Genomic DNA, 12,216 nt, shown 5'->3' on the forward strand with positions numbered 1-12,216 from the left:
ACCACAAGCTTACATAAAACATCTTAAAATTATAATAGCCTATTTTAAGCTGTTAACTTTGAACATACAAAAATTTCTACATTTTTCACTCCCCTGCCACATTTTGGTTTTTTTTTAAGATTTTATATATTTGTTTTTAAAGAGAGAAGGGAGGGAGAAAGGGGGATAGAAACATTGATGTGTGAGAGAAACATTGATCCATTGCCTCTTGGACATTCCTAACCAGAGACCTGGCCCACAAACCAAGCATGTGCCCTAACCGGGAATCGAACCAGCCACCTTTTGGTTTGCAGAATGATTCCCAACCCCTAGAGCCACACTAGTCAGGGCACATTTTATGTTTTTGATGTCACAATTTATTATCTTTTTATATTTTGTATCCATTAACAAAATATTATGGTTATTTATGATGCTTTTGTCTTTTAACCCTTATACTAGAGTTGTGATTTACTACCACCATTACAATATTAGACTACTCTGTATTTATATATTTATCTGTTAGTATTATACTTTCTTATGTTCTCATGTTACTAATTAGCATTTTGTTAAACTTGAACACTTTTTTGTAAGATCGGTCTAGTGGTGAAGAACTCTTCCAGCTTTTATTTGAGTGTAAAAACTTTCCCCTTCAATTCTAAAGGACAGCTGCTGAGTAGAGTGTTCTTGGCTGACAATTTTGTTTTTTCCTTGCAGCACTTTGAATATCTCCCTTCTGGCTTGCAAGATTTCTGTTGACATACCTACTTCATAGTCTTATGGGTGTTCCCTTGTATGTATAAAGTTGCTTTTCTCGCTACTTTTAAGATTCTTTAACTTTTGGTAATGTTATTGTAATGTTCCTCAATATGGATCTCTAGATTCATTTTATTTTGGTGCTTTTTGGGCTTATTAGATCTGGATGTCTGTTTTATTCCCCAGTTTATGGAAGTTTTCAGTTATTTTTTCTTAGAATCAACTTTCTGCCCTTTTCTCTCTCTCCTCCTTTTGAGACCCCTTTAATGTATACATTGGTCCATTTATTGTTGTCCCGTAGCCCCTTAAGCTATCTTAACTTTTTTGCTTTTCTGAATGGATGAATTCCTGTGCCCTGTATTTGAGTTTAGTGATCCTTTCATCTGCTTGATCTAGTGTACAGTTGAATCCCTCTGTTGAAGTTTTTAATTCAAGTATTATAATCATCAACTCTGTGATTTTGGTTTGGTACTCCTTTATATTTTCTGTCTCTTTGCTGAAGTTCTCACTCTGTTCATGCATTAGTCTCCTGACTTCAGTGAACATCTTTATTATTGTTATTTTGAACTCTCTACCAGGTAAATTTCTTATCATTGTTTCTTTAAGATCAGTGGTAGGAGATATTATCTTGTTATTTTGTTTGGAACATTCTCCTGCATCATTTTTCTTGACTCTTTGTGTTGGTTTCTATGCATTATATAAAACTGCCACCTTTTCCAGTCTTGACAGACTGGTTTTATGTAGGAGATGAACCTTGTCAGTCAGGCCTACCCTAGCTCCTTCTTGCCTTTCAAACCTTTTTGTACATCTGAGCTACCATTTTTGTTCTCATTGGCTCTTAGTAGTTGAGGGTGTGCCAAGACCATCCCAATCAGCACCTAGATACAGGCCGATTAGAAGCCAGACCCTCAGGCAGCAGCTGTGAAAGTATGCAGTCAGACCCCTTCTGGGGAGGAACTGGGAAATGGGGCTTTTTTGTCTGCTCCCTCTGCTGATGAGCCCAGGTGTATAGCCATGGGGTTTGAGATGCTTCTTCCTGGGATTTAAGTGTTAATTTGCTACAGCCCTGTGAATACAAGCCTATTCACTATCAGAGCCAGGTGATTTGGGAACAAACTCAAAAAGGAGCAATCATACATAAAGTTTTTCACAGTCAATGATTTATATATAAATTTATATGGTAAGTATAATATAATGTTAAAATACAGTTTCTTATACCATTACATGTGATAAAGACAGGTAGGCCTTTTATCAGCCTATTACACTTAATTTTGAGGGGAAAAAGTGTTCTAAAAGTAAAAAACTGAAAATTATTTCTATTTTTTAGGTTGTCCTTTGTGGAGGGTCTTCTCGAATTCCAAGGCTACAGCAACTGATTAAAGATCTTTTCCCAGCTGTTGAGCTTCTAAATTCTATCCTTCCTGATGAGGTTATCCCTATTGGTGCAGCTATAGAAGCAGGAATACTTATTGGGAAAGAAAACCTTTTAGTGGAAGACTCTCTTAAGATAGAGTGTTCAGCCAAAGATATTTTAGTTAAGGTACACTTAGTTTTTCTTTTCCATAAAACTGATATAAACTTGATGCCGTAAGTTTTCATGCATACCATGTTTTTACAATAAAACTCTGTATACTGGTAAAAAATTTTTATTTATATTTATAATTTTACTTTTAATGGGTTTTATATATTCTTTAAGTTAGTATTTATGTGCCATATTAATTTCTTAATTAACTGTAATTTTAACCATAAGTTTCTAATGCAGGTAGAGAGATATGTTTGTTTTATTTTAATCCTTACCTGAGGATATATTCATTGATTTAGAGAGGGTGAAGGGAGAGAGAGAGAGAAAAACATCCATGTGAGAGAGAAACATCGATCAGTTGCCTCTCATATGCACCTGGACTGGGATTGAACCCACAACCTTTTGATGTATGGGATGATGCTCCAACCAACTGATCCATTCAGCTAGGGCTGTTTTTATTTTTAAAGTGGGTTGGGATTAAGGATTATTTTTCTTTTCCTCTCTTGTCCGTCTGTAGTTTACAACAATTATCAGCAAGAAGTATATATTACATTTTTAATAGGAATGGTTTTTTATTATTGTAACAATAAATATCAAGGGCTATGCATGTTATTTTCCTGCTTATTAGGGAGTGGATGAATCAGGAGCCAACAGTTTCACAGTACTGTTTCCATCAGGGACTCCTTTGCCAGCTCGAAGACAACACACACTACAAGCCCCTGGAAGTATATCTTCGGTATGCCTCGAACTCTATGAGTCTGAAGGGAAAAATTCTGCAAAAGAGGAAAACAAGTTTGCACAGGTGAATATGTAAAATTGGATTACGAATTAGTCACATGAAACTGTTTAGCTTTTCTTTCTGGATTAAATTCAGTTTAATATGAATTAATAGAAAATGTATATAATACATCTAACACATTTCTATGAATGGGTTACTTCTACTTATTCCTTTCTGTAAGAAAGAAGAAGTAGGCAATTTTCATTTGAAAGAGTGTCAGGAAAATAAAAACAAAATACAACTTGGATTTATATTCTTTTTCTTTGAGCCCTTGACCTCCTTGGTGATAAAGTATGTGGCAGGGAAATGACATTTTTTGTTTGCTAAATGCCAGGTGCTATACTATGCACTTCACATATTCTCAAAATGCTCTGAGGTAGACATTATTGTGTGCATTTTATAGATGATTAAGAAACAGGCTTATGGGAGTAAATACCTTATTTTCTTGGTTGAGCTGATTTATCCTAAGGTCGGTTTTATACCTGGGGCCACATTGTTACCGTTAAACCATGTTGCCTCTGATAAAGGATATGTTTGCTTTTCAAAATACCACGCATTTCATACTATGTAGTCCCCTGTTACCATTTTAAAAGAGTAAAAGGAGCCATGTCATTTGCTTAGAACATGCCGAAGAAAATACAGGTAACATTAATATGTGCACACACAAGGACTACAGGAGCATATTTATAGTGGGATATCAGTTGTATTTCATTAAAAAGATTGAAAGCATGGGTCCATGTGAGGGAAGAGGTGTTGGGGTCGGTGTATGTACGTAACTATCTATAGGTATTTGAACTGTATTCAGGAACCTTAACATGGGTAGATTTGAAGAAACCAAGAGGGTTTAGGGTTGCTCTGTTGTTTGGTTTGTGTTTTTTTTTTTACTTTTTACCTTTTTTACTTTATACTGAATTTTTTTATAAACATCACAGGATGTGAGCATGAATTACTTTTATGTAAAAATAAAACATGTAGGTGACAACAGGAATATATTTCTTCAGCTTTATAACTACTTTCTGATTTTGACAAAAGAATAATGAAAACACACTCATAAAACATGTCTAGACTCCAGCTCAGGCTTAACATCTTAAAATCTATTGGAGTAGGGTTCAACTAGTAAAGTTTTCAAAAGCTCATCCAGATGTTTTTGTTGTGTATTACTATATAAGCAGTTGCCTGTGTACCACATTTCTAACCTCAGGTGGCAGTCTTGGTATTCCCTTAGCTTCTCTCTCTCATACCTTTGTCACCTTTTCTCTTCACATACTACTCTGAGACTCAGCAACCACTGTCAGCATTTCTCTCTCTCTCTCTCTCTCTCTCTCTCTCTCTCTCACACACACACACACACACACACACACACGTATAATAGGATGGATATATATATATCTCCATCCTATATACCGATGCCAGAGGGAAAAAGAGTTAGTCACACACACTGAAATTTGGATACTTAGTGCCTTGCCTTAAGACTATAAAACTTGATAATACAAAAATCTGAAAAGTTACTTACAAACTTGGTTTATTGGTTTACCTCTCTTTAGGAAATAGAGGAATTTTATAGTAAAGTCATTAGTATCTCTAACTTATAAATGTAATCTTAGTTGTACAAAAGAATTTGCCACAGATTTCTTTCAACTAGGTTTTCCAAGTGTACTTAAAACATTCAAATTTTTAAAAGTATATATAGAAGGCTTACCAAAATATAATTTACATGTTACTGGCATGGCATTATTACCAAAAAGAAAAGTCGTCTACAATCATTTTAATCTAGGACATGGCATTTAAGAGGGACAAATATATTAGTTACCTTCTGTGCTCTCCTAGAGGAGACATTTCATTTCATAGTTAAGAATGCTTAATCCTATTTTCTGAATTTTGATAACTGGTAGGAGAATTGAAAACTGCCCTACTTTTATTTCAGTAATAAGTAGGATTTGGTTCATTGGAATAATTGATGCATCTGTTTATTAATATGTCAAAGTACTGAATCATCTTTGTGTTATTTTTGTATAAACAGGTTATACTCCAGGATTTAAATAAAAAAGAAAATGGATTACATGACATATTAGCTGTTCTTACTATGAAAAGGTACAAAATTAAACTACCTCTGATGTTAAGAAAATTCTCTTTGAAACTTGACCATTTTTGTTTATTGTTTCTTCAGCCATTGTCATTCTTGGAAAACCATTTAGTCAAAACTTACAAATATTTTTTTAGTGATTTATATATATATATTTTTTTCTTTTTTTTTGCCCTGCAGAATTACTGTATTTTATAAAGAAAAGTATTATCGCATGTCATTTGCATTCTAAATTTTTTTATGAACTCTTTAATTATTTTGGGTGTAGTCAACAAAAAAAATTGGTTCATACAAGTTGGGATATAATTTTTATTTTAAATATAGTTTCCTAAGATTGCCATAATTCATATTATTTGTCCTATGAAAGGATAAGTTTATTTCAATGTTGCTACAGAAAATCTGAAGGAAATAAATTACTACATATATTCAGCTATTACCATATCCCTAATAGCAGTTCCTCCTTAACAATATGTCTTGCAAGTAAATCATTTTAAAATTAACATTGAGGGCAATTCGTTTCATAAACCACCCTTAGCAAGAATATTGAATTTATTAGGGTATGATTTGCCCTGGCTTGGGCTTGAAAATGGCATGCCATGTGCATCTTGAGCTTGAATAAAGTCTTGAACTTAAAATCTTCATCATTGTGGATTTTCAGGGAATACAGTTTTTGTCTCAGTGGTCTAGGAGGAAATTTTTAAAAACAACTGTGTAATTATAGCATATGACACTAAATTTAGAAACAATGAAATTGTGTTTCTTCCTTATCTTAATACTCTTCTTTCAAAAATTAAAATTATCTTCTTTATGAAGAGTCCTTGAGTAATTTGTTAAGGACTTTCTGTTTTTATAAAATGAGCTTATGGAGTATTATTTTGTTTTTGTTCATTTAGGGATGGATCTTTACATGTGACATGCACAGATCAAGAGACTGGAAAATGTGAAGCAATCACTATTGAGGTGGCATCTTAGTGTTTTAGAAAAACTATGATTTTTTTTAGAACTAAAATATGAATATTATTTGGTTTTGTTTATAAGTGATGTTTATATTAAAATACTTTTGGGTGGACTGTATTATCTATGTTTCTATTAAACTACAATATATTGATAAATGTCGCAGCCATTTTTTGTTTTCTATTTAAGATGAATCATTAGTGGGAAATATAAAGAACTCTTTCTATCATGAAGCTATTAAAATTGAATTGAGTGGACTGAAGGACATTTTACTAGGAACTTAACATTGTGTTCTTAAAACTTTTGTTTCTAAAACTTCAGATTTTAAAAACTCTGCTATTATTACATGATTAACTATGAGAACAATTGAAAAGTCTTTGGTATTAAATGAAAAATATTCAGAACCATGTACAAAGTAAGATGCCATTTTTGCTTAAAAGAAAAAAGTAAACTTATAAACTCAACAATTGTATATGGATGTGCATAAAAAAGTCTAAAAGACTAAACAGCAAACTCTTTAAACAGTGGCTTCTTTTGTGAAGGGTAATATAGGGGACGTGCTTTTACTTTAACTTTTTTGTTTTACAGTTTTGTTTAGTTTGATTGTTTCTTTTTACAAACAAACATGGGGTTCTTTTGAAATAAAAGGGTTTTTTTTTTTTTAATTTTGAAAAGAGGGCAAGCTACATTCTATTCCTCAGAAAATATTCATTAGGACATTGAGGTCCTCAGCGGGTTACTAAAGAAAAAGCTTATTCTCTAAATAAAACAAGATAACTAATCTGCCTATATTGAGGAAGCAGGTGGAAGGTGAGTAGCGCACATTAGACCATAGATCTTATTACCAACAGAGGATTTTCCATTTATTTCTCTCCAAAAGCCCAGCAGACTTGAGAAGAGGAAATATCTTTACTCAGTGGCAAAATTAAAAAACTGTTCTGTTTTTTACCTCTTCAAACTTCGTGGATGTGCTTTATTATAGTTAGTTTTTATGGACATAGATGACAGTATCTTTCTATTTCTAAAGATACAGAATCCAAAAGTAAATTTTTTCACAGTTATTCTGCATCAAATTGTTGACAGAAGCACAAAGAGAATTCAGGTATGATTCTAAGTCCAAAAAGAAGCAGGCTTTTGATGAGGCATACCTTATTAAGGCTGAATACTTAGTTGTATCTTAGGATTTTTTCCAAAGTTATAAAAACTTTGAAATAAAATAATCATATGTATAAGTCATTAAGTGTTTTCAGAAAATAGGAAAATACCAACTCAGGTAATTGAACTGCTAAGTCTAAATGCTTTCAGTTATCTTCGGAAAAGTGTGTTAAGATTTTACTTTGAAATTATTGTTAGCTCATTTTACTATCAGATCAGGGATTAGCAAACCATGGCCAGTATGCTAGTTCTACCCCACATCTAGTTTTGTAAGTAAAAATTTATTAGAACATAGCCACAATGAATTGTGTATGTATTTGTGGCCATTTTCACTCTAATGGCAAAGTGAGTAGTTGCAACAGAGGCTGTGGCCTACAAAGGTTAAAGTATTTACAGTCTGGCCCTTCACAGAAAAATCTGTCACCCCCTCAAGTAGTTTTGAAACTTGTAGAATAAAATGTCATAAGGGTTTATTCAGGAGTTTTCTTTACACCCTGGCCAGGTGGCTCGGTTGGTTAGAGTGACATCCTGTACACCAAAAGGTTGCAGGTTTGATCCCTGGTCAGGGCACATACCTACGTTGCAGGTTCAGTCCCAGGTTGGGGTGCATGCAGGAGGCAACCAATTGATACTTCCCTCTCACATCAATGTTTCTCTCTCATATCAATGTTTCTTCCTCTCTAAAATCAATAGGCAAATCTTCAGGTGAGGATTAATTCTTTTAAAAAAGATACAAAAAATAAGCTTTCATATCCATGTAATAATTTACTTATTTGACTGCTTTCTCCACAAGATTATTAAGCACTGTAAAAGCAGAAACTGTCTTAGTGACCATTGTGTCTCAGCCCCCAGAATAGTACCCGAATATTGGTGTTCAGTAAATTTCTATCAAGTCAGTGAATTACACGGAAGAAAAAATAACAATGTCATATTTTTGTCCTATGGGAACGTGGCCAGTAAATACATCTGTTGCATATTTTAGGGTTTGTTTAGAAGCACAAGAAGGAAAGAAATACCCCTGCTTCTGCCTTTATTGGTCAGATCTGTATGTTTTTCTCCCAAACATGCCAAATTTTATACTGTCATCAAAAGTGCTCTATTACCTGATGAAATATACTCCCAAATTTTCTTGTATCCTCAGATGACAGATTTTTTTCTTTTGAACTTACCTAAGATTCACCAATTAAATTTTCTAGCATTTTTTTACTTTTCAAGGTGAAAATAGCTTTAACATTCTTTTGATCATAAAGTGGTACATGTTAATTATAAAAGTAAAACTGAAAAAGAAGAAAATATAAAAACCCAGAGTAACAACTGGTAAGATATTTTGGCGAACATCTTGATAATCTTTTCTTGCACATGCCATTCTTTTTTTGCAGTGTCATATATTTAAAACTTGAGCATTTTTACTAGCAAAATATTTTGTCAAATTGCTGTTATAATTTTGCCTATTTACATACCTGACATTGCTTAAAGAACAGGGCCATATATGAAAATAGAAAGAAATGCCTATGTAATACTGTGGAAGTCTTGGGAGGCCACAGAATATTTCACTACAAACTGAAACCCTTTACATGTGTAAGAGTAATTATCTGAGCACGAGTTCTATGGCAAAGTGTCAGGATTTCTACAATGAGCAGCCATGTAACGTTCATAATGATACTGTTGTTTATTTGCTTTTATTCACTATCTTTTTTTTAAATTCTGATCTCCCCACAACTCCATGAGTAGTTGAAATACGTAGAGAGTACCACAGCATTTTATTTCTATGTTCTATATGTGGAAGTAGATTCAAAGAAGTGAAATAATTTATCCAAGGTTTCAAAGTAAATATACAGTGAATTTTGAACTAATATTCAGATGCTTTTCAAAGATTTTTTAATTGCTTATTATAAGCATGGTATGTGCATTTTTTCAATTCACATTTCCAGTGTCCACTCTAGTATTCTCTGCCTCTTGAAGAAGAGTATTTATTTAAATGGAAGAGTAGACACTTCATGGACCTCATGTTTTCCATGGTCTTTATGAAAAAAAATTATGGGAAAGAGGCATACCTTGTTTTTCCCTTGAGGTCACTGGTGTGTATGCCTCTCAATGGCTTCTAATTTTCCTCTCCATTTTAGCCAGGGTTTACCAAGCTTCTCAAACTGTTTAGTCTTGGAACTCCTTTACACTCCTTTAAAAATTACAGAGAACCAAAAGAGCATTTGTTTATATTGGTGATAAATATTTTTACCATATAGCAATTAAAACTGAGAGACTTAACTATTCACTTTTAAATAAAACATTTTATGAAAAAATAACTTTTCAAAAGAAAAGGAGTGGCATTGTTTTATATTTTGTCAAATCTTTGTAATATCTGACTTACAATGATAGCTCTGTTCTGGTATCTGCTGCTTCAATCTGTTTGCAATATCCAAGTTGCATACCTCTGGAAAACTTTACTGTATACTCATGAAAGGAGAATAAAGAAGGCAGATAACATCTTGGTATTATGGGAATAGTTTTGAACTTAGGCACCCTCTAAGGGTTTTGAGTCCCTGTACCCTACTTCGAGAGTTTGTGGGGAGGATGGAGGTCTGGTGGCAAAAATCAAGGTTACTTTTATGAGTGTGTTCGATTTGAGGTGTTTGTGCAACGCCTCAGTGGGTATGTGAGCTAGGCACTGTAGATATTAAAGTCTGGAATTCCAGATAGAGATCAGGACTACAGACAAAAGGCAGGAAGGTTAGATAAAGATGATATTTAAATCCACGGGAACTGAGGCAGTCATTTAGGAAGAGAGCATAAGAGAAACATCTCAGAGCCAAGCCCTGAGAAACCCTAGCATTTAAGTTGGATAGAGGAAAGGCATCCAGAAAGGGGAGAGAAAAGTTGCCAATGAGGTAGAAAGAAAACCAGGAAAGAATTGCCTGAGACTGGATACTCAAGGGGTGCTGTCAGAACATACAGTGGGTACAGCTGGGAAGGAGTAGTGAGAGAAGCCCTGGGAAGGAGGTGAGACTCCAAGTCCTCTCCCCTTATCAATCGCCTTGATAAAGAGGAATAAAAGGTCGTATTCAACCCTGTCACTTGGAAGGTCTTTGTGACAGGGTTCTTGCCCATTTCTCAAGCCTCACTGCTCATCAATTCCTCCTATTCTAATTTGTAACTTTGAATATTCCTTGCTCCCTATCCCTAGGTCTTTAGTCAATGCTATTCTCCTTGCCTAGAAAATACCTACATTTCCCCCATCTTTGGTAGGATTACTGGTTAAATTTGTAAAGTTAAAATTTTTTACTTCAAAAATTATCCACAGATTATTTATATTTACCTTCGTATACATTTTTTACATAATTGAAACTATATTTTACAGGTTTTTGTTGTTTGTTTTGCTTGACATATTAAACCCCATGATACCAAAGGCTTCATAAAGACCTTTTTTAATGGCTAGACACTATTTCGTAATGGAAACAAATACTAATTCCTTTAATGTTCTGTTTATTTCTGGTATTTCAAAATTTAAACATGCTGTGAAATATTTCTGTAACTTTTAATGTAAATTTATTTTTTAAATCCTTGGTAGATGGCAAACTGCTTTCTACCAAAGTTTTTGCAATTTACTCTTATACGATTTCTGCTTTAGATTGTTTAAAACAGTGATTTTCAACCAGTGCGCCACAAGAATTTTTAAAAACATGCAATACTTGACTATTTAGTCAGGGTCACTTTTTCCTTAGATTGTTTTTAAAAAATTGACGATAGCCAACACAATAGCCATCTGGTGTGAATGAATCAAAATCATACCTTTGGGGGGGGGGGTCACAGAGCCAAAAATATATTTTTTTTGGATACATTTTTGGTGTGCTGCAGAATTTTTGTAGTTTATGTGTGCCATGAGATGAAAAGGTTGAAAATGGCTGGATTAGGACCACCACCAGGGCTGCAGTGTGACGACTGGATGTGGGTGGGGAGGAGTAGAAACCCAATAGAAGCTCCTGCAGTTGTCCTACTAGAGGGCTTGGGTGTAAGTGCAACCTTGTTACAAAAGTATGGCCCCAATCCAGAAGCATCATCAGAACACTATCGGCTCATCCGAAACGCAAGACCTCAGGTCCCAGCCTAGACCTGCCTTTCGAATCTGCGTTTTAACACGATCCGGGACGATTCCTACGCCCACTGAGGTGCGAGAGAAGCTACGATCTTGACGGTGGTTTCAACCAGCTGCACACTACAACCACCTGGGGAGCTGTACAATTCCAGTGCCCAGGCCACGCCCCATGCCAATTAAATCAATCTGCGAGTGGGACCAGAAAGCAAATCCCGTCCAGAAACGCCCCCGATGTTCAGCCAACTTCGATAGCCTGGAATCAGAGTAACGTAGGAGGAAACAACAATGGTTAGTCGGCAGCCCAGATTGGTGTGGCTCAGTGGGTTGGGCGTTGGAACCACAAACTGAAAGGTAGGTAGCCTGTTCCGTTCCCCGTTGCGGGCCAGGTCCCCAGTTGGGGGCAAGAGGCAACCGATCTGTTTCCCTCTCTCCTTCCCCTCTCTCTAAAAATAAATAAATTAAATCTTTTTTAAAAATGGTTAGTCGCGCTCAGGTGGCTGAGAAACAGGCACGGAAGGACCACGCACCATATAGTCCGACTGTTTTGGACTTTGCAGTGTTCACGTAGTGCAATGTAAAACTAAAACGCGTGGGAAAGCCTGGCAGAGGTGTCCCTTGATTAGGCGATATACCAGCCAGGCAGAGGCAGGTGGCCGATAACCTAACCTGGGGCCGACTCTCCGGCCCTTGGATCCCGCCCAGTCCCCCCAACGAGGCCCTCCGCTCCGCGGCCTTTACTCCCTCCCGCACCCTCCCGCGCGCCTGCCTGTAACGCGGGGCGCAGGCGCGCTCGCCGCTGATGCCGGGGGTCGGCCTCCAGTGACGTCAGCACGCCTCGCGGGGTCCAGCCCCTCAGCCCGGCCCCCCACTCCCGCGCTGGCCAGCAGGGGCGGGGTGCCGGC

At 35.9% G+C, this 12,216-nt stretch overlaps 1 protein-coding gene across 3 annotated transcripts in view; it reads left to right on the forward strand.

Annotated features, from left to right (window-relative positions):
- HSPA14 (heat shock protein family A (Hsp70) member 14) overlaps positions 1-6,147 on the forward strand; it is a 32,962-nt gene extending 26,815 nt beyond the window's left edge. The window contains exons 11-14 of one of the 3 annotated variants that reach the window (XR_008530828.1): positions 2,060-2,272; positions 2,932-3,056; positions 5,053-5,123; positions 6,009-6,105. Coding sequence is in view for 2 of the 3 variants with exons in the window: in XM_054593284.1 (XP_054449259.1) it covers positions 2,060-2,272; positions 2,883-3,056; positions 5,053-5,123; positions 6,009-6,087 (537 nt within the window). In the remaining variant the exon portion in view is untranslated. Of the gene's footprint in view, positions 1-2,059; positions 2,273-2,882; positions 3,057-5,052; positions 5,124-6,008 lie in introns of all 3 variants that reach the window. The other 2 variants (XM_054593284.1, XM_054593295.1) reach the window with 2 other exon arrangements.
- Positions 6,148-12,216: the final 6,069 nt, after the last annotated feature.

This window comes from Pteronotus mesoamericanus, unplaced genomic scaffold (assembly GCF_021234165.1).
Source record: "Pteronotus mesoamericanus isolate MK-2021 breed Mesoamerican mustached bat unplaced genomic scaffold, CSHL_Meso_final contig_130, whole genome shotgun sequence".
NCBI lineage: Eukaryota > Metazoa > Chordata > Mammalia > Chiroptera > Mormoopidae > Pteronotus > Pteronotus mesoamericanus.